The following is a 27,053-nucleotide window of genomic DNA, read 5'->3' as shown; positions in this document are numbered from 1 at the left end:
ATGTTTCAGACAAGTAATGAACTATCTCAAAACCAACAGAGTGTCAGAGGTACCCAAAATTTTTGTGGAGGTAAAGATACTTCTCACAGTTATGGAAATGGCAAGGGTATTTGTGACAAGCTGAATAAATGACCTTGCGAAGATGTCTACGTTCTAATCTCTAGAACTTGTGACTAAGTTACCTTACATGTCAAAGGAAACTCTGCAGATGTGCTTAAGTTAAAGACTTTAAAGAGATCTCCTGTATTACCTAGATTGTCCCATGGTAATCACAAAGATCCTTCTAAGAGAGAGACAAGAAGGTCAACATCACAGAGAAAAACGTGAGGATAGAGCAGAGGTCAGAAAGAAGATGCTGTGCTGCTAGCTTTGAAGATGGAGAAAAAGCCCATGAACCAAGGCCTTCATTAGATGGAAAAAATAAGGAATTTGTTTACCCCTAGAACCTTCTGACTTCCAGAACTGTCTGAGAATAAATAAAACTCTGTTGCTTTAAGTCACTAAGTTTGTGGTGATTTGTTACAGCAACAGTGGGAACTACAGTGTTGATCCTGAAAAACCTATGTAGGCTACTTGCATGTAACTACCCTGACATATGTTCAAAAGTGGTAATGATCAATCAGGTCATGCTTCATAATCAACCATTTAGTGACCTCTGCTCTTATCGCTATATACAACGAGCTTTGTGATCTGAATGTCATTAAAATAAGTGGAATAACCCAGTGACTAGTATATACTCAGTCAAACCCTTAAAGGTAATTGCAATCTACTATAGTTGATCTGCTTCAGAGCAGATCAGGAGACTAAAGACAAGTTAAAGACTTTCCTAAAACAGGGTTCTCTTTTCTTCAACTTACAGTAATCTAAAACATATAGAGCTGACCAAACAAAGACCTGAGCCCCATCGGACCTCCAAGAAGTTTTCTAGCAGAGAGACTCATCCAGATACCCAGCTACCTGGCATCTAACCAAAGATTATGGAATTTGTTAACCAAGTAGGTTACTAGGGAGAGTAGATGTCTATTTTATGCTAGTGTGGTATATAAATGATAAATTATTTTATTCTATAAAAATTATATATCACTTTAATGTTATAAAAATGAAAATAGAATAATTAATTTGAAAGTAGTTCTAGAATGTATGGGCAGAAACATTATGCAAACCCCAATAACTGTTATCATTAGTATCTGAAAACTATGAAATCAGAAAACTAGTGTGATCAATATTACTATTACAATAAAGTAAGTTTTATTATCATTCATTCCTCCAAGAGTAAAAAATTACATTTTTAAAAATTTACTTTGGGCTTTCTCCCTGTGCTGAATAACCCAAATTAATATTCATAATTTGTTTTTAAAACTATTGAAAAATAAAAAAAATAGAATTACCTTTGATGTCTTCCATGGTCCTTAAGAACTTTTAACCTCTCAATATCCATCCATAGCCACCAATATCTCTCTCCCAATGTACCTTTTATAAATTTCTTAAATCTTTCAAACTCCTTTCTATTGCCAATGTCATAAGTCCTATGAGAAATACACCAGTCGGCCCTGCTCTCTGGTCCAGCGCTCTCACTCTTTGAACTTAAACTTGTTTGTTCTATCTCTTCTGCCCTCTCCTTTGTAGTTTGAACTAATTCACTTAAAAAATTCTTGCCACGAATAGACTCAAAACAATCATCAAACGACACTTTTGTTATATTGTTGAAGTTTATATAGTCTGGGGTTTCTCCAACTGGCTTTCCAACAATTTGCTGAATTGCTCCTCTCAAAATAAAGTATACATAGGAGCTTAAAAATTCTTCACATGTTGAGAAATGCATTGTCAGGCTTTCACCAACATCCTGTTTCTTTTCAAGGTATACTCTCAGAAGAGCTTGAGAAGGAGTGTCTTGTAGAGATACAGACACCTCTTCTTCTTCTTCTCCTTCTTCTTCTTCAAATTCAGAAATCAGTTTGGTGGTTTTAAATGGGTCCTTTTTTGTCCTAGGGTGAACTCCATCATCAAAGATAAAATTCTCTGTATTAAGTCATAAAAGGCTATTAGATTAGATATGAATACAAACCTTTCTTATTATTAAATAGATGCTATAGAGCCAGAACGTCAAATGGGTTTATCATAGATAGTGACTGCATGGACCAGTGTCTTAAGAAGGATTCTGGACCAGTCACGGTGGCTCATGCCTGTCATCCCAGCACTTTGAGAGGCCGAGGTGGGGGGATCACTTGAGGTCAGGAGTTCCAGACCAACCTGGCCAACATGGTGTAACCTCGTCTCCACTAAAAATACAAAAATTAGCCAGGCATGGTGGCATAGTAATCCCAGCTACTCAGGAGGCTGAGGCACAAGAATCGCTTGAACCCAGGAGATAGAGGTTGCAGTGAGCTGGGAGTACACCACTGCACTCCAGCCTGGGCGATAGAGCAAGACTCTGTCTCAAAAAAAAAAAAAGAAAAAGAAAAAGAAAAGAAAAAGAAAGAACAGAAAACAAACAAAAACGAAAATAAAGAAGGATTCTGAGGCTACGTTTGGAACCAGTAGAAAAAAAACTGCCAGTGGGAATTAACCTTGTCTTCCCTGGATTTGGAAGAAAAGAATGGTGGCAGATGGACTAAATATCTGACATCCCTAACACACAGAAGATATTTGAAAATGCATTATGTACTTTTAAAATGTAATATTCCAGACTGATATATAAATGTCAATATATAAGTGCCAAATCTATTAAGGAATTAGAATATGTATACTAAATGATTATATGTGCTTTGATATTTCATGCTGTATGATAAAAGAAAATTCACTACCATAGATTGAGACCATATATAAACAGACCAGAACTGGAGACAATAATAGCAAGTTTTAAAATTCACCATTTCATTAAAAGATTCAATTACTATCAAACTTACAGTTTATCATTAAAGTTACAAAATGGCACGAGATACAAAATGGCACGAGATACTTACAAAGGTTTACAAAAGGATTATTTGTATGCTTTTTCTAAAGATATAGTATTTAGCTCCTATTTTCTCTTTCAAAAATCAGTGACATGTCTGATGTTAGTGCTTTATTTCACATAGTAAATCTACCCCTTGAATTGCCACAGATCAGCTAACTGTTGTCATCCATGCCCCATTCTCAATGACCGTTTTCTCAATTACCACAGTTCAAATCTCAATGAACTGGAAACATTTCATTACAATTTTTGTTGCTAATAAATTCCCCAATATTGAGAGATTAGACTTTGTGAGAGGATGCTGGACGTACACTCAATCCCATGGAACTGAAGGGAGGATGTCACAGAGAGCGAAGCAGGCATTCCAGCTCACCATCTCCTGCCATCCTTCTCTTCCTGTATACTATTTTTATCTCTAATTATCTACTTCAATATTTTGGGAAAACAACAAGAAGCCTATGAATCCAACTATTTTCAATTGGGGAGATTATTTTCTTCTTTACCTAGACTCAGGTTCAATTCTAGGGAATCCAGATTTAACTTCCCCAGAGTCTGCGTATATTTCTTAAAGAGATTAGTTAGGAACTGTAAGTGAATTCCTGAGTTCTTCTCCTGAGTCATCACACCTAAGTTTTTTTCTCTAATAACTCCCATTTCTGGAAGATTCCTTTTATTTTTATGAAAAGTCAGTATAGCCACAAAGCTCCCCACAGTAGAAATTTATCTGCTTTTTAAGGTGAAAAATAATCTGAACTTAAAAACAGAAGGGAAACTCAATTCCCATCAATAACTATTTTTTTTAGGAAGAGAAAAATGTTGTACCCACTTTATTGCAAAGACTTAACAAGAATTTGTAAACTATGATAAGAAATAATGACACTAATTGACTGCATATTAGGTACCAAGCACCAGGCCAGGCATTTTCTATACATTTAGTATATATCATTATTCTAATCTTACAGATGAGAAAAGGTAAGGCTCCAAGAAGTGGAAAAACTCATCAAACATCACACAGCAAATAAATATCAGAGTTGCATTCTAAACCCATCTCCTTTTCACTATACAAAGTTGTCTCTCAAAAAACATAAGAAGTGGAGTGAGGCAAAGGGTATGTGGATAATTTTTTCTCCCCAACCACTAAGTACTGCACTGTAAAATTAGAACAAACAAACAAAAACTTCAAGAGAAGTTCTAAAGTCATTCTTGTCCTTTTCTGCTTACCAGAAACAGATGAAATAGCTGGTGATTTAAGTTTGTTGTAGGGTACACAACAGGGTAACGAAAAGGTTGATACTGTTTGCTGACTTTGTTTTGCTAATGCAAACCAATCTTTTGTTTGAGCATAGGAAGCCTAGGAAGAAGGGAGCATATTAGTTTAACATATGATTAGCAGTATTGCTCTGATCACAAACCTGGAAAAATCATTATAATAATATTCAATTTGCACAGTACAATATGTAAAGTGAAAATTATCTCATGAAGGAAAATAAAATTATACTCAAAAAATTCATTAGCTAAGAGGAATCGGAAGGAAATTTCAATCCAGATTTTTTTTTTTGTATTTGATAACCAAAGGAAAATATGTGTCCAATACTTATAAATTCTCCACTCTCACTCTCAGGCTATTGTTGACCAAAGGCATGAAACCCTACTTCCTGGATTCACTACAAATTCATGCTATCTGACTTCAACTTGGCAGTCACCAGACCCATCAATCCTTTTGCTAGCTGCTCCCCTTTACAACTTTCCCAATTACTTCAGGTCCCCTATTCTGTCTCACCTGGCTCAGTGTTTTTAGCAACTGCTCCCCCAGTATGACAGAGACACTATTCTTAGTGCCACTGGAACCTCTCCAGACTCAGCTGCCCCTTTGCATTAGACTCAGTTTTCACAGGTTTGCTTAGAGTGAATGCTTTTTGCACACTGATTCCTAACTCCATCTGTCCCTAACTGCAGCGTTCCATTTTTCCTTTCCTTTGTGTACCCCTGAACTAGCCAATTCAATTCTGAAGTTGATCCTTAGCTTCTAGAACCCCAGCCCTAAGAAGCTCCTATCCTAGCCTTCCTGGGAAGATTCCTCTGCCTGCCTCTCTCTATAATGTCTTCTTTTATTTTTACTAGAGAATCCAAGTTGTTCAATAAGAACAGAGAAGGGAGTGTTCAGCATTCCTCTCATTTCTCATTTATCCAACTGAATCAGCTGGGTGGTCAGCACTTAGCCTAAGAAACACTTGGAGAATAGGTACCTCAAATGGAAGAAAAATTACTCCCTATCTATTATGCAGAATTAACATGGCAAGTCAAGCTACATAAGACCAAAGCAAGACAGAGAAATGAGAGGTGGCAGCTATGCAGTCACCATCCCTCTTAGAGGTGAGGTTTCCCAGGTGCATAAAAGCTTTCAAAGACTAACTCACTTTTGTTCCCTTTTCCCTTTAAAATCAAGTTATTTATTAGTAATTATATGTTCACCTAACATATAATTATATGTTTACCTAACATATAATTATCGAGTGACTACTTTATCCTAAGCAATAGCCTAAGCAGGAGGCCAAAATAATTAAGAAACGTTCAAGGAATTGAGAGAGACCAACATACAAGGTCCTTGCTATTTCAACCGCAAAAAAAGAATGAGGGAGTAGAACACAGGAGAGAAAGAAGTCATCAGTCAGACTTTAACATCTTTAACATAATTATTCCACTTTATATATTTTTTTGGGGGGAGGTGGAGACAGAGTCTCATTCTGTCACCCAGGCTGGAGTTCAATGGTGCAATCTCAGCTCACTGCAACCTCTGCCTCCCGGGTTCAAGCAATTCTCCCATCTCAGCCTCCCGAGTAGCTGGGATTACAGGCACCCACCACCATGCCTGGCTAATTTTTGTATTTTTAGTAGAGATGAGGTTTCACCATGTTGGTCAGGCTGGTCTGGAACTCCTGACCTCATGATCCGCTCGCCTCAGCCTCCCAAAGTGTTGGGATTACAGGCATGAGCCACTGCACCCGGCCTATACTTTTAAGAGATGGGTCAATTGTTTTTTAGATGGTATAACTTAAGGCTCAAAGAAATATTACCAATTATGAAGATTAATCCTTATGTATAGTCATGACATAAATAATGTAAACATCCAAGAACTCTGAATCTGCAAAATTCAAAGGCGATTGAAAAATGGTAATATATAGTTAAAGTGGCTGTGTGGTGGCTCATGTCTATAATCCTAGCACTTTGGAAGGCTGAGGTTGGAGGATTGCTTGAACACAGGAGTTCAAGACCAATCTGGGCAACATAGACCCTGTCTCTACAAATAATTTTTTAAAAATTAGCCAGGAATGGTGATGCACTCTTGTAGTCCAACCTGGGAGGCTGATGTGGGAGAATTGCTTGAGCCAGGGAGGTTGAAGCTGCAATGAGCCATGATTGGATCATTCCACTCCAGCCTGAGCAACACAGTGAGACCTGTCTCAAAAAAAAATTGTATATATATATATATATATATATAGTGCTAAAGTTTACTTAAGTGAATACAAATGAGTTTTTTCATCTCAGAAAATAGCAAAAGTAAACTAGTTTGGATTTTAACTCCCTTATATTTAATTAAATTCACATATAGCAAATCAGAACTTATTCCCCTAGATTGATTCTTCCCTTTACGTGTTTATTGACCTTGAGTACATATTTTTTAGGACATTTCCAACATTTCTATAGTATATAAATTAAGAGAAAAAATATGGCCAGGCATAGTGGCTCACGCCTGTAATACCAACTCTTTGGTAGGCTGAGGTGGATGAACTGCTGGAGCTTAGCAGTTCAAGACCAGCCTGGGCAACACAGCAAAACCCTGTCTCTACAAAAAAAACACAAAAATTAGCAGGGCGTGGTGGCATATGCCTGTAGTCCCAGCTACTTGTGGGTGCTGAGGCAGGAGGATCCCCTGAACCTTGGGAAGTCAAGGCTGCAGTGAGCTGAGATTGCACCACTGCACTCCAGCATGGGTGACAAAGTGAGACTCTGTCTCAAAAAAAAAAAAAGGAAAGAAAGAAAAAAATACTTAAAATCAGTAATAAGAGAGAAGAAAAATGTGCCTTAAATACACCACTAAGCATTATTCAGTGGAAATAATGGAACTGGCATAACTGTAAATGTTTTTGACAAATACTGCTGATAGAAATGCTGAACTACAAAATTAATAGGAGATACACAAGAAAAAAAAAGTTCAAGTAAATTTAGCCTATCTATTCCAACACAGAAGGCAAAGAGGCTTCCTCTTGTATGATAATTTTGATCAATTGAAAGTGCCTTATTTGCAAGTAAGCCTTAAGGTTTAAAAAAAAAAAAAATGGAAGTGCCTACCCAGAATACTGTGTTGTAAAGAATCTGGAGCCAAATCCTAGCTCAGCAGAAAAATTTCCACAATTGATTAACAAAGTCTGTCATAGGGAGTAGCAGCACAAGGGCTACATATTTGCCATTCCTAATTTTGTATAGAATTGTGTATTAGAATTATAGTTCCAGATATAAGATCTAATAATTAGAGGCCAAAGATCAAACAACAGTTCTTACTACATTATGACTCTCCAAAAGGATATTTGATTCTAGGTTAAATCTCTTCAAATGCTCTCATACACCCTCACATTTCTCTAATCATGGATGACAAATTTATTTGATAACAACCTTACAATAACACATTTTACTACTAAGGAATAACCTAGAGAAAAGGAAGGAAAAGACTTGATTTATCTTTTTGTACAAAAGTAATAGAATCCAAATCATAGCAATTTTGGAATGAACAATGAAACCATGGATATAATTCAAGTTACTCTTGCTTCCCAAGTGACACTGCATGTTCTTCAACCTTGCCTTTGTCTCTTCAGACACATGAGGATAATATTTCTGATCACATTTCAAATTAAAGAGAGCAGAGCAAATTAGTTAGCATAAATCTATAAGAATTATTGCTAAATCTGCTTTACATGTATTTGAAATCATTTTTTCTGTTCAGGTAATACAAATGCCTTAAAATGAGAAGTTACAGCCAGATGTGGTAGCTTACGCCTGTAATCCCAGCACTTTGGGAGGTAGAGGTGAGTGGATTCCTTGAGTCCAAGAGTTCAAGACCAGCCTGAGCTACATGGTAAAACCCCATCTCTACAAAAAATGCAAAAAAAAGTTAGCTGGTTGTGGTGGTGCATGCCGGTAGTCCCAGCTACTCAGGAGGCTGAGATGGGAGGATCACCTGAGCCCGGGAGGTGGAGGCTGCAGTGAGCCATGATCATGCCACTGCACTCCAGCCTGGATGACAGAGTGTGATCCTGTCTCAAAAAAATATATGTATAAAATAAAAAATAAAATCAGAAGTTTTAATGAAGCGCTAAGTCATGAAAAAATACTCATACTTTTACCTCACCAAGTGATATATAGAACTTTTTCATAATTACAAGATTATCTTCTTCAGTGGCAGGAGGTGGTAGACTGGGTGGTTTTTTCGCGATCCAGGGAGAAAAATTTGATCCTACTGTGAAATTCATGCCGGACTTGCTCCATCGTACTTGTGAGACCAATTTGGCTAACCTGCATTTTAGGAATCATACAAATTTAAAACAAGTTTCAAATATAGCAGAATTCAGGGAAAAACCTAAAATTTTATTTTATGTATTCAAGCCAATCTCCTCTCCTCACTTAATGATGATTTTCTTTGGCTCTGCTAAAATTAATAGCTTATTCATAAAACCACTAATTAGTTAAGAATTATTCATTTTAATTGATTTTGATTTAAAAATGGTTGTTCAGAGGTCAAATTTTAGGTTCTTACATGTTAAAAGTCAGGGAACATAAAGGAAAACTTGGTTCTGGACTATGGCATTCTATGTTTTTCGTGTCACACTAGTTTTCATTGTTAAACACCCTGCACCTAAATACCATTATCACAATAGATAATTTTTAAAATATGACTGGTTGGAGAGGCTCACGCCTGTAATCCCAGGTTTTAGGAGGCCAAGGCAGGAGGCTCTCTTGAAGCCAGGAGTTCAAGACCCGCCTGGGCAATACAGCAAGACCCTGACTCTACAAAGAATTTAAAAGATTTGCCACACATGGTGGCACACAGCTGTAGTCCTAGCTAATTGGGAGGCTAATATATATGTATTTAAAAATACATATATTGATGGGACTATAGTACCTGTATTCAAAGTAGCAATCACTTTCCAGAAATGCTGGAAGTCTTTCTTTTTTGATCCACTTAATACCTTCTTCACGACTGAGACACTATGAGAAGAAAAAGAAAAAGGAAAAGAAGGTCAAAGAAAATCACTTTTAGGAAGATTAACGCTTAATCATGAGAGCAATAATGACCTCCAGCTGTCAGCAGGAGCGCTACCCCTAGGTCTTCTATTTTCACTAGAGAGATCAATAAACCTGAGCCACAAATGTGAGGCACTTCTTGCCTCTGGTACGTTTTTAATTCTCTTAACAATTCTATATCAACTATATAATGCCTCAATTTTTACAGATTAACAAATCGAATCCAGAGAAGTTAAGTAACTTGTTGAAGGAGGGAGAATGAGGAAAAAAAAAAGCCAATGAATCTCAGTATTTTCAGTCATAAAATGGGTTAAAAATAATCACAAACAGAAAAAGAACCACCAAGAAAACTTGGTAAGGCCACCAAGGTCACTGCAGGCCCATTGTTCATCAAGTTTTAAAAAATGTTTTAACTGTTTAACATCTCCAGGCACTCTCTTACAGATAAAAAAGTTAATAATGATAGGAGAGTGTTACAAATGCCACAATGTAGGCTTCTGTGGGAGCCCACAGAGACATTTAACTCAGGAGAGGTTTCCCACAGGACACGCACTTCACTCTTTGACCCGAAGCAAGACTAGCTAGGTTGAGCAGGGAAGCAAAAGAGGAGAAAAACCACAAGTGTGGCAGTATTAGGTCACAGGATGAGATTTAAGGGATGGAGAGAGAAAGGTTGGAGAAGTAGGCAGGGTCATGACTGCAAATAGCGTTTTAAATAACATTAAGGAGTATAGATTTTATCTTGAGGTTGAGAGAGCAATACAGAATTACTGAAGAGTTACTGTTGTTCATCCTAAAATACTTACTGTTGATTCTACTTTTTCTTGTATTCACTTTTTCCAGAATTCTAAATAATATCAGTACCTTAGACACAAAACATATGTTACTAATAAATAAAAAAATCTCAGTGAGGTAAATGTGTTTGCATTTATGTGGCTTCCATGGACAATCTAAGGTGATAGTTTTGCTATGATATTGCATAAGAGTTAACACATAGACCATTACTAACTCTAGTGAGGAAACTGAATGTCCCCATAGTAGTGTTGCTGACATCTAATACGCTGATGCTCATGAGGGTGATGTGTGCTCATCATTGCTGATACGTGCAGAAATCTTTAGGCATTCAGGATTGGAACATCAAATAGTTTTCTTCTATTCAGCAAAAAAACCACATTCATTTGCCTTCACCAAACGCTATCTTCTGCATAATGAAAGAATAGAAGAAAACCATGCACCTAATCAGCAGTACCTTGTTGACAGTCTCACTGCTTATCAGTGAGATCTGAAGGACATTTGGATCTTAGAAAGACTCTGCATAGGCTACACACTGACAACCATGCAGGACTTCTGAACTCCCATTAGCGCTACATTCAATGTATCACAGAAAGATACCAAACTACATATAAAGATCCACATGAACCCTTAAAGAATTCTATAAGATTGTCAAAGTAGTCAGTTCATTCAAAACCAATTTGCTGAATATTCAGCTAGTAAACAGTTTACCTATAATCCATCCTCTTTTGAGTGTTTTTGTACCTATTTGACCTAAAAATAAAATGAATAAAAAAGTTTAAAAAGAATAAAATCAAAAATTGAAGAAAAGTCTTTAGCCAAGCTGAAAACAAAACTCTTCGTGGTTTTAAAAAGTAACTAAATATAAAGACAAAAAACATACAAGACAATCCTGATCAACCATAAAATAACTTAATAAATACTTATAAGAAACACAAAAAGAATCTATCTAAGGTTAAATTATTTAAACCTTAAAAAAATTTCTGTAAGCTGGTTAAGAAACAGAAAGGGATGACCAGAATGTTAAGGGAAGATGACTTTAGGTAAATCAATACAGAACTATTTCCAACTAGCCATACGCAAGCTGTTTAAAGTGCCTACAGAATTGGATTAATAAAAAATTATGTTTAGATGTACAAGGCAAACAAATAAAGCATGGCTATCAGCCAGTAGATCTTATTGGTTAGATTTATTGAGGTATAAATTACATACAGTGAAATCCACCCTTTTTAATACAGTTCTGCAAGTTTTGACAAATGCATATAATCATGTAACCAGGACTACAATCAAGATACAGAAAAGTTCAACACTCTCCAAATTTCCTCATCCCACTTTGTAGTCAGCAACTCCCTCCAACCCTAGGCTCTGACAACCATTGATCTGTTCCACAGTTTTGCCTTTTCCAGAATGTCATATAAATGGAATCAATATAGTATGTACTTTTGATTCGAGTATCTTTCATTCAGCATAAAGCATTTAAGATGTATCTATGTTCTTTCATGTATAAATCATTCTTTTTTGTTGCTAAGTAATATTCCACTGTATGTATATACTACAGTTTCTTTATCCATTCACCAGTTAAAGTAATCTGGAAAACTTCCAGCTTTTGTGATCATGAATAAAGCTAACTGTAGACATTTACATGCAGGTTTTTGTGTGAGTATAACTTTTCATTTCTTTTGGGTAATACTCAGGGGTAGGATACACAGGCAGTGATATGGTATGGATATTTGCCTCCTCCAAATCTCGTACTGAATGTGATCCCCAGTGCTGGAGGTAGGGCCTCATGGGAGAGATGTCGTGGTCATGGGAGCGAATCCCTCATGAATGTCTTGGTGTCCTCCCCATGGTAATAAGTGAGTTCTCACTTTGTTAGTTCACATGAGACCTGGTTGTTTAAAGAGCCTGATGCCTCCTCACTCCCTCCCTTGCTACCTCTCTTGCCATGTGATATGGAACTCTTTGTCTTCCACCATGAGTGGGAGCTTCCTGAGGCCCTCACCAGAAGCAGATGCTAGTGCCATGCTTCTTATACAGTCTGCAGAACCATGAGCCAAATAAACCTCTTTCTTTATAAATTGCCCAATTTTGAGCATTCCTTTATAGCAACATAAATGGACTATAGGTGGTATGGTATATGTTTAACTTGGAAAGACGTGCCAAAATGTTTTCCAAAATGGAATTCTCACCAATGAGAATGGACTTTTGAGTTGCTTCCACTTTTTGGCTATTATGAATGATGCTGCTATGAACATTTGTATATAAGTTTTTGTGTGAACATATGTATTCAATACTCTTGAGTATATACCTAGAAGTGGCATTTCTGGGTAATTTGATAACTCTTGGGCTAAGCTGTAAAGAACTGCCTAATATTTTCCAAAGTAGCTGTACCGTCTTACAATTGCACCAGCAGTGTATGAAGGTTCTAATCACTTCAAATCCTCACAAACATTTGTTATTATTTGCCTTTTTTAAAATCATAGCCATACTGTTGGGTGTGAAGTAGTGTCCCATTGTGATTTTGATTCCATTTCCCTTATGACTAATGATGTTGAAAATCTTTTCATGTGCTTATTGTTTATCTTATTTGGAGAAATGTCTATTCTAAACCCTTTGCACATTTTTAAATTGGGTTATTTGTCTTTTTATTTTTGAGTTCTAAGAGTTATTTTTATAGTTTAGATACACATCTTTATAAAATATATGATTTGCAAATATTTGCTCTCATTCTATGGGTTGTCTTTTTACTTTCTTGGTAGTGTCCTTTAGAGCATGAAAGTTTTGATTTATCTTTTTTTCCTTGTGCATTTGGTGTCATATCTAACAAAACCAATGCATAATCCAAGGTTATGAAGATTTACACCTGTATTATCTTCTTAAATAGAATTTTTTTTTTGCATTGTTGGATTTAATTTGCTTATTTTTTGAGGATTTTTGTGGTCTGTGTTCATGAGTGATGTTAAGTTGTAAGTTTTTCTTTTCCTTCAAATTCCTTCATTTAGTTTTGGCATCAGTGTAATGCTCATCTCATAAAATGAATTAAAAATTGATTTCTTTTGTTCTTTGTATAAGTTTTTATAAATTTAAGGTTACTTCACTTCTAAGTGTTTGATAGAATTAAACAGTGAAGTCATCTGGGCCTGGAGTTGTCTTTGTGGAAAGACTTTAAACTGTGAATCCAACTTCTGTAATAGATGTAGGACTACTCAGATTATCTATATCTCCTTCAGTGACCAATGATAATCTGTGTCTTTTAAGAAATATGTGGGCCGGGTGCAGTGGTTCATGCCTGTAATCCCAGCACTTTGGGAGGCTGAGGTAGGTGGATCACTTGAGGCCAGGAGTTCGAGAGCAGCCTGGCCAACATGGCAAAACCCCATCTCTACTAAAAATAGAAAAATTATCTGTGCATATTGGCATATGCCTATAATCCAAGCTACCTGGAAGGTGAGGCAGGAGAATCGCTTGAACTTGGGAGGCAGAGATTGCCGTGAGCTGAGATCATCCCACTGCACTCTAGCCTGGGCATCAGAATGAGACCCTGTCTCAAAAAAAAAAAAAAAAAAAAAAAAGCCTATTTCATTTAAATGTCATGAGCTTATAGACATAAAATTGTTTGCAAATTCTCTTTTTTTTTAACTGCCTGTAAAATTTGTCATGACATCCCCTCTTTCATTTCTGATATTGGGCATGTATATCTTCTCTCTCTTTTGCTTCAGCAATCTGGCTAAAAGTTTACCAATTTCGTTGATTTTTTCAAAAAACAAGGCTTTATTTTCATTGATTTTTCTCTCTTGTTTTTCTGTTTTCAATTTCATTGATTCTGTTCTTTATTTCTTTACTTTTGGTTTAATTTTAACTTAAGTTTTCTAGTTTCTCATAGTGAAAAGTAGATCGCAGATTTATTTAGTCTTCTCTATTATAAGCACTTAATGGTACAAATTTCCCTGTAAAGACTAATTTAGTTGCATCCCACAAATTTTGATATGTTATGCTTTAGTTTTTATTCAATTCAACATAATTTTTAATTCCCCTTGGGACTTAGTCTTTGACCTATTAATTATTTAGGAGTATGTTATGCAATTAAGTATTTAAGGATTTTATCAACGATTTATAGTTTAATTCTGAAGTGGTCTGAGAACACAGTTGGCAATATTTCAAATCTTTTAAGTTTGCTGAAATTTATTTTATGGCCCAAAATATGGTCTATTTTGGTAAATATTCCCAGTGCACTAAAGAAAAAAATGCTGTGGGATAAACATCCACTGTTGTGGGATAAAGTGCTCTGTAAAGATCAATTCGATTTACTTGGTTGTTACTGTTTTTCAGAACTTCCATTTCCTTACTGATTTTCTATCTTTTCTATCAGTTACTGAGAGTAGTGCTTTAGTCTCCAACTATAACTATAAATTTATCTATTTCTCCTTTCAGTTCTGTCAGCTCTTGCATCATGTATTCTGAACCTCTGTTGTTAGGTGCATACATATTGTGAGTTGTTAAGCTTTCTTGGTGAATTGACCCTCCTCCCTTTTATCATTATGTAATGTTCCTCTTTATCCATAGTAAGATTCCTTGTTCTGAGGGCTGCTTTGCCAGATATCAATATAGTCACTCCAGCTTTCCTTTAATTCATAATTGTATGGTATACCTTTTACTATCCTTTTCACTTCTAAACTATTTATGTCTTATTTTTAAGGTTACTTTCTTGTAGACAGCAAATAATCACAATTTTTAAAAAATCATCCCTGACTCTGGCTTTTACTTGGGGTGCTTAGGCCATTAAATTTCATGTAATTATTGGTGTATATTATTATTATCATTACTTTTAGAGATGAGGCCTCACTCTGTCACCCAGGCTGGAGTGCAGTGGCACCATCATAGCTTACTGCAGCCTCAAACTCCTGGGCTCAAGTGATCCTCCTGCCTCAGCCTCCCAAGGCTCTGGAATCAAAGGAATGACACATCATGACAACTCAATATGATTAATTATATTATTAATCATATATATTAATTATATGATTAAGGTGATATTAATTATTGATGTGGTTTGTTTAAAATCACTACTACCATTTTCCTAGTTGTTTTATTCTTTATATGTCCCCTATATTCTTTGCCCGTTTTTTCCTCATTTTCTATCTGCTTTTCACTTAGTACTTTTCAATTCCTTTGATCTCCACTACTGTTTTTATTTTTATTTATTTTTAGTATATTTTTGAGACAGGGTCTCACTCTGTTGTCTAGACTGGAATGCAGTGGTGTGATCACAGCTCACTGCAGCCTTAACCTCCCAAGCTCAGGTGATCCTCCTACCTCAGCCTCCTGGGTAGCTGGGACTACAGGTACATGCCACCATGCCTGGCTAATTTTTGTATTTTTTGTAGAGATAGGGTTTCACCATGTTGCCCAGGCTGGTCTCTAACTGCTGAGCTCAGGCAATCCACCTGCGTTGGCTTCCCAAAGTGCTGGGATTATAGGTGTGAGCCATCGCAGCTAGCCTGTTTTCATTATTCATGCCTCTTTTTAAAAACTTCTAAATTGCTGCCCTAGTTTTATAATAGACATGCTTAACAGTCTACCTTCAAATACATCAAATAAGATCATCCAAATCTTTCTGAGAAACTTGTGTCAAAGCACATAACTCAAGAAGCTACTAAATAGCTTTTGTTTTAACAATAAATAAATAGGTCATAAAGACCTCCATACAATTAAAAATTTCTATTCACTGAAGGAAGTGAATAAAACAATAAATATTGTCCCACCTAGAAAAAAAATTTTAAACTAACTTTTGATGAAAGTTAAAGATAGAAATTATTTCAATTCAGTAACAGAAGAATTGAAGAACTTTCAGGCTAGAGTAAATCTATGTCTTAAATGTTAGACATACTTTAGCCTATTTATACTAGACATTTTGAATCACTGTGAAATAGTATTGTTAAACATTCATTATTATTTTCATTTCATCCATGCAAGAAACCTAAGTAGTAGGTAGTAAAGGCCTCATTTGACAGATGATGAAAATCAGACTCATCAAAGTGACTTGTACACAGAGTCAGTAAGCAGAGGAGCCAATATTAGAACGCAGGTTTTCTGACCTCATGCTAAGGAGACACAATCTAGAAGCTGAAAATGAAATTTCAGGCCAGGGAGGTCAGAGCCACACAGTGCAACTTGAGGGTCAGAAGTCTCAATTCCCAACTGCTTGACACGATTGGTTCAAAACCCAAATGAAATACATTGCCTATATATCCACATTTTCCACCATGCATCAAAATTATAAAGGATACTTATATTTACAAGACTCAAAACTAACCTAATATTCAAATATTCAAGGTAAATTACATGAATCTTCTCAAATTGATAAGTGAACATCAACAAAACTGCTAAACTGGCCACTGGATTTGAAAAGTGCTTAACAAATACTATGTGTACGTACAACACAGGTTAATAAATGTAGCTACACTTCAAAAAGGGAAGCCTAAGGAAATTCATATTGATTTCACCAAATGCTTTATCTATCTAACAAGATAAAACAGTATACTTTCTTACCATAATATTGTAGTTGACATTAATGGTCTCATTTTCATTAGAGGCATTCATTTGAACAGGTTTAACCTCATTCTTTCCTTTCCTTACAACATCATAAATGGGATTTCGAGGTTGCTGGTTTTGTAGAATTTTTTTCAGTTGTTTTTCCAGAAGTTGTGGAGCATCATTAACTACTTCAAAAACTCCATAATCTGCATTAAATCTAATTGCCTCTGAAAAGGTCTGCAATATAAATTTGTGGAAATTAAAACATTTTTTAAACCTGTAAACTAACAGTCTCTAAGAAGACTTGTGGTTTACATATATGCATGCATACCTCAGAGTTTTGTGTTTTTAATCATTCCCTCTTCCTTTTTAGGACCTAGGACATCCCTTGGGTAGAGGTCAGGGAACCCACTGAACTCTTTCTTGCCAATGCACTTATGCCACGAGTAACTGTCAGGGTATGCCATAGCAGAAATTCTCTTTGTATGAAAATCTTACCTCTGTGATTATTTAAAACTGGACAGAAATATATACCTGGCTTTACAAAGCAATGTTATTCTCTTAGAAGGGGGTGGATCACTAGGGAAGAATGAGTAAAGGAAGAAATAATGCTCCCACTGTCTTTCATCCTTAGGAGCCATGAAGGCTAACAATCTCCCTTGTCCAAAAGGACAAATTTAAGTATATGCTCTTCAGTTAAGACTATTTCAACACCATTCTTCGCACTGTGACAGAAAAGAGAGGAGAAAATAACATTTCTGAGGTTTTTATCAGTAATTCTAAATGCTGCCAACTTTTATTTAAAGCCAGTCAGTTGATATACAATAGTCAGGAGTCTTGAGTTTGAATGCCAGTTTGCCAATAAGTAGCTCTGTGACTCTAGGTAAATCACTGAACATCTTTGAGGCCTCCACTTCCATAAGAAGTAAATGGTGAATTGGCCATGTCTTTTCCCATTTGTTCTCTGAATCTTGAATCAGGTCCCTTTTTCAGAATATTTGTTTATTTTAGGGTACCTTCAGTGAACTGACTATTCATGTAGATTAACTTATACATGCTTAGGCGAGTGGTAGAAGACATCAAACTCTTCCCCTTGGATCAGTAAGTGTTCTAAGTAGAACATTAATTCAAATTTTACTATGGGATTGCTAGATATATTATAGTCATAATTTAATAAGTGGCAGAATTTCATAGTAAAATTGGAACTAGAAGCATGTGTATATATATATATATTTAAATTTTAATGTCAGATAATATCACATCTCTAAGGTCTGACTGTCTCCCCTTCTGAGGAATTAAAGTACATGGATGATACAGTTCAAGACGAGTATCAGTCCACAGTCGCAAAAGCCTTAGGACTACGAGTTTCTCCCAAAATGATAAGTATTGCTCAATGAGTAAGAAAGAATTAGCCATAAATTACATATAAAGTTTCTTCAATAGATATATTTCATTAGTTGCCCACTGCATCTGTCTTTCAAACATGGGATTCAAACAGGCACCATTTACCTAAATGACATAAATAGTATCCCTAAACTATGCTATCACTAAACTAAAGAGAAAAAAGAGTCTGCTGACATCACAGATCAGATTTATCTGGTTGGAGAAAGCAAATTAATTAAACTTGGTAGAGAATGACACCAAATATTAATGTGGGTAGGAGAAATTAAGCTGTGTAAAGTGAAAGACCATCTGGAAAACATTTCTTCTAGTTCTGAGTATACATGGAACAAGAGAACAAGCTTGACTTCTATTGTTTTCCTTTCTTTTTTTTTTGCCTCCTACCCTCTGACCTGGTATAGCCAGAGGAACACAAAGCTGTGATAATCCAAAGCAAAGAATGTTAATTAGTTAGTTCAATGGATAAATAAAACATTTCCTACTAACAAGTAAAAAGTGCTCAAGTAAAAAAATTAGGAAGGACTGTTGATACCCTAAGACCCTAGTATCAATCTTACTTAGTAGTAGTGAGTAGTTAAGGTATAGTTGGAAGAAATAATGAAGATGATAAGGACTATTTACTGAATGTCTATCACATGCTAGGCATGTGATGGACATTTTATTTTTTTTCTTTCCAACTTTTATTTTAGGTTTAAGGGGTACATACGCAGGTTTGTTACATTGGTAAATTGCATGTTGCAGGGGTTTGGTGTACAGATAATTTCGTCACTCAGGTAATCAGCATAACACTCAATAGGTAGTTTTTCAATCTTCACCCTCCTTCCATTCTCCATCAAGTAGGCCCCTACAATAGTAGGTCTATTGCTCCCTTCCTTGTGTCCATGTGTGCTCAATGTTTAGCTCTCACATATAAGTGAGAACATGTGGTATTTGGTTTTCCGTTCCTCCATTAATTCCCTTAGGTTAAAGGTCATGATGGACACTCTAAAAGCACTCTCTTGAATACTTCCACATTCCTGACATAGCTCTTCACAAAAAACTGATGGTAGGGATGGCTAAGTGATGGTCCATGGACTCAGAGCTATAAAGTGCTAGACGATCAGGGTTATGGAAACAAGTCTCTCTGGTCCCAAAGACAGAACATTTCCTCTTCTTTAATACACATAAAGTTTCTTTATTACATATAAAGTTTATTTACATATGACAAAACTAGTGTGTACTGACCACTTCTCTACATCAAGGACTCTGCTAAGTAATAATCCTATGAAGTTAGGGTAGCTTGGATTCAAACAAAGCGTTTTGATTCCAAAGCCTATACTCTTATCTACTCTGGTTCTACTAGTAAAGGCACCAGAGGCATGAAGCAACATGGTGTATGTGGGTAACTCTACGCAGCCGGATTAGAACAAGAATAGCCGTAGTTGGAATAGTTTAAGGAACAGAGAAGAAAGACTTGAAGTAGATAACGTAGTATAACCAGATCACGAAAGGCTTTGCATGCCATTTTAAGAAGTATGGGCTTTATCTTAACCCTCTAGGAAACAGGGAGACATATGAACATCCAAAGTAGGAAAGTAACATAGTTACTTCTAATTTGTGTTTTAGAAAGGTTCTGCAGCTGTCTGGAGGATATAATGGTTGCTTTCCAGCTCATGAGCTGGTGCGGTGGGCTGCTCACATTCCACAAGCAGAACCATCACCACACTCTGGGGAGGCTGGCTGTTATCTCAGAGCTACTGCTATCACATCACAAACAGGTTTTGTGTAAAAATTACTAACTCTCTGGATGGGACACTGGCCCCGTCACATGCAGGGGCTAGGGCAGGATTTAAAGCAGGTAGTTAACAATTACTTTTGGGTTTTTTTGAGACTGAGTCTCGCTTTGTCCTCAGGCTGCAGTGCAGTGGTGCTGTCTCAGCTCAGTGGCACGATCTCAGCAGACTGCAACCTCTGCCTCCTAGGTTCAAGCGATTCTCTTGCCTCAACCTCCCGAGTAGCTGGGACTACAGGCACACACCACCATGCCCAGCTAATTTTTGTAGTTTTACTAGCGATGGGGTTTCACCATGTTGGCCCGGATGGTCTCAATCTCGGTCTTGACCTTGTGATCCACCCATCTTGGCCTCTCAAAGTGCTGGGATTATAGGCGTGAGCCACTGTGCCCAGCCAACAATTACTTTTATATTTAACATAAAATGCACAACTGCAGCTGAGAAAGGCTAAATGAACTCTTCGTGGCTTTACAGCAAGTCCCCTAATGAGCTTACAACAGAACTCCTGAGTTACGACTATGCAGCTGCTTTAAACCTAGAACTGACCGCATAATTTCTCTTTTTTTTAGACAGTCTTGCTCTGTCGCCAGGCTAGAGGAGTGCAGTGGCACTGAGAGGTGACAACGTGCTAGCAACCCTCGCTCTGGGCACCTCCTCGGCCTCGGCGTCTACTCTGATGGTGCTCGAGGAGCCCTTCAGCCCACCAGGGCACCGTGGGAGCCCTTCTCTGGGCTGGCTGAGGTTGGAGCTGCCTCCCTCTGCTTGCTGGGAGGTGTGGAGGGAGAGGCGTGAGTGGGAACCAGGGCTGTGTGAGGTGCTCAGGGGATCTGGTGGGTGCGGGCTCAGGGTGCCCTGCACACAGAGCGGCCAGCAGGTGCCACAGGCTCAGGGCAGTGAGGGGCTTAGCACCTAGGCCAGCAGCTACGGAGGTTGCACCGGGTCCCCCAGCAGTGCCAGCCCCCCAGCACTGCACTCAAATTCTCCCGGGGCCCTAGTTGCCTCCCCACGGGGCTCTAGCTGCCTCCCCGCGAGGCAGGGCTGGGGACCTGCAGCCCGCCATGTCTGAGCTCCCCCCTGCAGTGGGCTCCCGTGCAGCTTGAGCCTCCCCCAGGGGCGCCACCCCCTGCTCTGTGGCGCCCAGTCCCATGACAGCCCAAGGGCTGAGGAGTACAGGCGTGGCTGGGGACTGGCAGGCAGCTCTGCCTGCAGCCCCACCTGCAGGATCCACTGGGTGAAGCCAGCTGGGCTCCTGAATGGATGGGGACTTGGAGAACTTTTATATCTAGCTGCAGGAATGTATGTGCACCAAGCAGCACTCTGTGTCTAGCTCAGGGTTTGTAAATACACCAATCAGCACTCTATGTCTAGCTCAGGGTTTGTGAATACACCAACTGGTACTCTGTATCTAGCTAACCTAGTGGAGACTTGGAGAACTGCACTCTGTGACTCTGTGTCTAGCTCAAGGATTGTTATGTGCACCAATCAGCACTCTATATCTAGCTCAGGGTTTGTAAATACACCAATCAGCACTCTGTGTCTAGCTGAGGGTTTGTGAATACACCAATTGGTACTCTATATCTAGCTAACCTAGTGGGGACTTGGAGAACTTTTTCATCTAGCACTCTATGTCTAGCTCAAGGATTGTAAATACACCAATCAACACTGTGTCTAGCTCAGGGTTTGTAAATACACCAATCAGCACTCTGTGTCTAGCTCAGGGTTTGTAAATACACCAATCAGCACTCTGTGTGTAGCTCAGGGTTTGTAAATACACCAATCAGCACTCTGTGTCTAGCTCAGGGTTTCTGAATACACCAATTGGTACTCTGTATCTACCTAATCTAGTGGAGACTTGGAGGACTAGCACTCTGTGACTCTGTGTCTAGCTCAAGGATTGTAAAGGCAGCAATCAGCACTCTGTGTCTAGCTCAGGGTTTGTAAATACACCAATCAGTACTCTGTGTCGAGCTCAAGGTTTGTAAACACACCAACTGGTACTCTGTATCTAGCTAACTCTATCTAGCTAACTAGCACTCTATGAGTCTGTCTAGCTCGAGGATTATAAACACACCAATCAGCACTCTGTCAAAACGGACCAATTAGTTCTCTGTAAAATAGACCAATCAGCTCTCTGTAAAATGGACCAATCAGCAGGATGTGGGTGGGGTCAGATAAGGGAATAAAAGCAGGCTGCCTGAGCCACCCAGGGCAACCGGCTCTAGTCGCGTTCCACATCGTGGAAGCTTTGTTCTTTCGCTCTTTGCAACAAATTTTGCTGCTGCTCACTCTTTGGGTCCACGCTGCCTTTATGAGCTATAACACTCACCACAAAGGTCTGCAGCTTCACTCCTGAAGCCAGCGAGACTGTGAACCCACCAGGAAGAACAAACAACTCCAGACACGCTGCCTTTAAGAGCTGTAACACTCATTACAAAGGTCTGCAGCTTCACTCCTAACAGCGAGACCACAAACCCACCAGAAGGAAGAAGTTTCAGACACATCTGAACGTCTGAAAGAACAAACTCCGGACACACTATCTTTAAGAACTGTAACATTCATAGCGAGGGTCCGCAGCTTCATTCTTGAAGTCAGTGAGGCCAAGAACCCACCAATTCCAGACACAGCACGATCTCGGCTCGCTGCAACCTCCGCCTCCTGAGTTCAAGTGATTCTCCTGCCTCAGCCTCCCAAGTAGCTGGGCGCCACGACACCCAATTAATTTTTCTATTTTTTACTAGAGACAGGGGTTTCACTGTGTTGGCCAGGATGGTCTTGATCTCTTGACCTCATGATCCACCCACCTTGGCCTCCCAAAGTGCTGGGATTACAGGTGTGAGCCGCCGCACCCAGCCACGTAATTTTAGTTAAGGCTTATTGTGGATGCTGTGGATTGGCTCACTCAGGATCCATTCCAACCTCCTGAAATGCAAAACCTGGAAAAGTAAAAACCTTATTTCTCAGACTCCCTACAGCTACAATTTCATGTGTGATTTAGGTTGTGCTACTCATATGCACTTACAAAATTACTTGAATTCTGAATGGAGTTAGTAGGGAAAAAGGCAGTGTATTCATTCTGAGGAAGAAAGTGTATGTAAGTACATGAAAGTGAGGAGAGGAACTGGTCAGAAAGAAGTACTTTATAGAAACGCACAGTAAAAACAACAAACGGAAAACTGGAATTACGTTTATAATAAAATGACATGCAATGTTTCTATTTATTATTAAAAAAGAAATGTGAATTTATATGTAAAAATGTTTATACTTTTTAAACTTAAGAATTTCTTTCTGTGGAATTAACTATAATGGAACACAGATCTTGCCGGGATAATCAAGTGTTTTTGCATTTGAAAAGCCATGCATTAGCTTAGATCTTGGAAGGTCCTTAAAAGCACTATGATTCTAAGATGATAAAAGTGGCAAACAACTGTTTCAAAGCTTCTCTCGGTAATTCATTTTACCAATAGCAAAATGTTTGAATTACCAATTGCCAATTATTGCCCTAAACACAGAGGATACAAAGATGAATAGAACATTATTTCTGCCCTTGAAGGAACAAGTACATGATCTTTCATTTTTGTCTATGATGAAGAGTCAACAAAATGCTGAAATAAATTAAAACTTGTGTAAATGCGAATGCCAAGGGGAAACATGTCTCCAGTGACAAGGGTAGTAATACTAGAATATTATGTCTGGTCTGGTTATCATACTCTAAAAGAGATTTGGCTAAACTAGAAACTATCTAGAGAAAGATAAGCAGAATGATTAAAAATGGAAGAAATGTTGGCCAAATCACTTTGCCTTTCTGAGGCATATCAGTAAAAAGAAGTTGTAACTAGATAAACCCAAGGTGCTTTCCATGTTTGATACTTCATTGGACCATGATGGACGTTCCAGGGAAAAAGTCTGTATCTTCTGCTCTTTAGTAAGATCACCTAGCTCCATTATTCCTTTGTTAGCTCATTCATTTATTCAATAAGTAATCATTATCATAATATCCTATTTAATATATTGAGTGAATCAATATAGGGCATCCTCCATGAAGCCCCAAATGAAATGGAAAAGACACAGATCCTGCCTCAGAACACACATAATCCAGGAGAGGAAGACAGATAAGTAAATATAAATGGCAATAAAGACCCATCCTATGAGGGGAAAGGATATGAAAGTCAGCACATAAGGTGAAATCATATTTAGTCAAGATAATCCCTTGAAATCTTGAAAACATCCATAAAGTTGTCTTCAACAATGTTCTCAAAAAGTTCATGAGTCAGTTGTTCCTCTGGATTGAAATGGGTCACTGATTCTTCAGTTAGGGACTGGATGAAGGGATGGACTTGTGTTTAAAGCTCACGTTGTACACAAAATATGTATGTTTAACACTAGAATCACCATTAGCATGATGATATAACAACATACTGTAAGAGGCAGGAAGGATGACACTCACTGATGGAATGGCAGTTTCTCATCTTCCATCTCTCACACTCTCCAGGGCACATACACATAGATTGGTACAAAAGAGAAAACCATTGTCACTCTTTAAATCACTCTTTATGTCACTCTTTAAACCTCACTCTTTCTGCAGAACATGAATAGTTCAATTCAAATAACAATGAATGTATATTGCAACTCCAGCTTAACACAGAACAAGCACAATAGAAGAATGTACAAAGTAATGTGATGGCACAGAAGGACTCATTAACTATTAATATATTCTGGAAATTAAGGAAGATGTATAGGGAAAGTGGGCTGCTAGAGTTGAATTTTGAAGAATGAACAGGCAACGTCAGGTACACAAGGGAGAAGAGGGGAATTCAGCAAAAGTAATAGCCAATGCATCAAGATAAAGGAGCATGACACCTACCATGTACCCACAAAAATTAAAAATAAGATACAAGAGCACAAAGTTATAGGTTACATTTGGTGAACTGCAAGCAGTGAGACATATTCAACTTTAATATTTTAAGGGAGAATAGCAGAAATACGACTGGAGAGAAAGGGTGAGTTCGTTGAGGACCTACTATCATATGCTGTAACTCTCAACTTACACTGTTGAACCAATGGTTCTCATAGGGTGGTTCCTAGATCAGCAATATCACCATCACCTGATATCCTGTTAGAAATGCAAATTCCCTCTTAAGCAAATTAACACAGGAACAGAAAACCAAACACCACATGTTTTCACTTACAAGTGGGAGCTAAACATCAAGTGTTCATGGACATAAATGGCAACAATAGACACTGGGGACGACTAGATGGGAGAGGGAAGGATGGAGATAAGGGCTGAAAAACTACTGGGTACTACACTCAGTACCTAGGTGAAGGGATCATTCATATCTTAAGCCTCAGAATCACGCAATATACCCAGGTAACAAACTTGCACATGTACACCCCCAAATCTAAAATAAAAGTTGAAAAGAAAAAAGAAAGATAAGGAATTTATCAGTCCCCTCCTTATAACAAAATATCTGGGGAAGGAGCTCAGCATTCTCAGTTTTAACAAGCCTTCTGATCATTCTAACGCATGCACATGTTTAAGAATCACTGCTTTACAACAAGGAGGAGCCACTGAAGAGTTTTTAGCTGAGGAGAGGCAGAATCCAGATGAAGACAAACTGCAAAGCCACATTCTGTTGGTTACTTCGTGCTGTCATGGGTATTCACATGAGGTGGTGCCAGCCATTTGTGTTTGATACCCAGGAGAAAGAGCCCTGGTCTTTCATTAGTACCCAAATTCCTGTTGTTTGCTTAAAAAGAAGCTCTCTTAAACATCAAGTCCTTTGTTTTAACTATTTCTAAGCTTACCTATAAAACTCCTATAGTTTAGTAAGTAATAATACAAGACACATAGGGTGTGGGAGACAGAAATGAATGATGTAGAAAGTCTTTTCTCCAAAAAGCTAAGTTGGCTGATTTAGAGAATGCTCAACTTTGAATCATATGACAGGAAAAACCTTCAGTTTGAGCCTCAAACCCAATCCTCCACAAGCTGTTACAGACTGCTCTTGTCCTTAACTTAATTTTCTTATTTCAAGGATATCATTTTTCAAATATTCCAAAATGAATTGACCTGAAGGTGATGAAAGCTAACTTTGTAGTACTAGTCATCCATGTGTGAAAAATATTTTCACAGAAAAAGCAAGTGCATGAAAATATTTTTACCAGAGTAAATTGCTGGTTCCACATTTCTTTGAAAAGGGGAGAGAAAAAAAACCTGTGAATAATTAGTGATTAAACTGCCAGCCTAGCACCAGTGAAACTTACCGGGTGCCAAATTATTTAGCTGAACAGTATTTAAATTAAAAACTAATGACTAGGTTAATTTAATACATGTTCATCTCTGCTCCAACTCTATCTTTACTAACTGAGCTCCAAAGCTATATTTTAAACATGCATCCCCAGTCAGTGAATGGAAAACATCTGACTACTTGAATGCAACAAGTCAGTTACCAATAACAACTTCTTTTAATCTAAGCTTTATTGTCACTTTAGATGTTAAACCATAAACTGTTTACTAGACACATTCACCAATGGGATGCAAGGAATAATGTGCCACATAAAATGTATAGAAAATATCCTTAGTTAATAAATGAGTCAGGTAATTTGAGTGCTGTATTTTTTAGCTGCAAGTCTTATCAAAACACCCAGAGGTATACAGAGTGAACTAAGCAGTTTCCTAGAGCCTTATCAACACCTGTAAAAATCAATTTCTGAGTATTTAGATTTTGGCAAGAGAAGACCCAAACCATTCATCCCATGCATTCCCCCAAAATATACTCTCTCTCTCTCCCCACTGGTCCCCCACAACAGTTCATCTAGCATGTAACTCCTTCATTAAGCTGCAAGAAATTATAATTGTTTACAGATTTTAGAAAGTGTGGAGAATCAGTCCAAAAAAAGAAGTTATGGTAAAATTCCAACAGCACATAGCTAAGCATGGTCTGGCAAACATATGACATACCTATCCTTGTGAGGAGGGTATAGAACAGGCCACCCCTTCAGCTTCTGCAAACTATAAATGTCACAAACATTTGAAACCACCCACAGAGGACCAACCTAAATCTATGTGGGCTCATCTACTCAATCCCACAACAGTCACTAAGCATAAAACACACAAAACAAAGCCAAAAGGAAAAAAATGTTTTCACACTATAGCACAGAAGAAAACTTAATAAGCAAACACTTGTCCATAAAGAGTTGACAGCAAAAAACCTCCCAGACACCAAATGAAAACAATATCTGAATGTGAACTTGGCACAAGAACAAACAGAATGAAGTTATGAAAGCTAGGATTTGGAAAGTGCCATAAT

The 27,053-nt window shown here is 37.8% G+C and overlaps 1 protein-coding gene across 3 annotated transcripts in view; it reads right to left on the bottom strand.

The window, feature by feature from the left end:
* The window catches only part of RGS22 (regulator of G-protein signaling 22), a 147,462-nt gene that overhangs the window by 102,556 nt on the left and 17,853 nt on the right, over window positions 1–27,053 (bottom strand). The window contains exons 4-8 of one of the 3 annotated variants that reach the window (XM_011931708.1): window positions 16,589–16,810; window positions 9,129–9,214; window positions 8,353–8,521; window positions 4,175–4,304; window positions 1,389–2,019 (exon numbers count right to left, since the gene is read on the bottom strand). In XM_011931708.1, the coding sequence (XP_011787098.1) occupies window positions 1,389–2,019; window positions 4,175–4,304; window positions 8,353–8,521; window positions 9,129–9,214; window positions 16,589–16,810 (1,238 nt within the window). The remainder of the gene's footprint in view (window positions 1–1,388; window positions 2,020–4,174; window positions 4,305–8,352; window positions 8,522–9,128; window positions 9,215–16,588; window positions 16,811–27,053) is intronic. The other 2 variants (XM_011931716.1, XM_011931726.1) reach the window with 2 other exon arrangements.

The sequence above is a fragment of the Colobus angolensis genome, unplaced genomic scaffold (genome assembly GCF_000951035.1).
Source record: "Colobus angolensis palliatus isolate OR3802 unplaced genomic scaffold, Cang.pa_1.0 Scaffold121, whole genome shotgun sequence".
In the NCBI taxonomy this organism is placed as follows: Eukaryota; Metazoa; Chordata; class Mammalia; order Primates; family Cercopithecidae; genus Colobus; species Colobus angolensis.
This window is presented reverse-complemented; position numbering and strand designations above follow the sequence as displayed.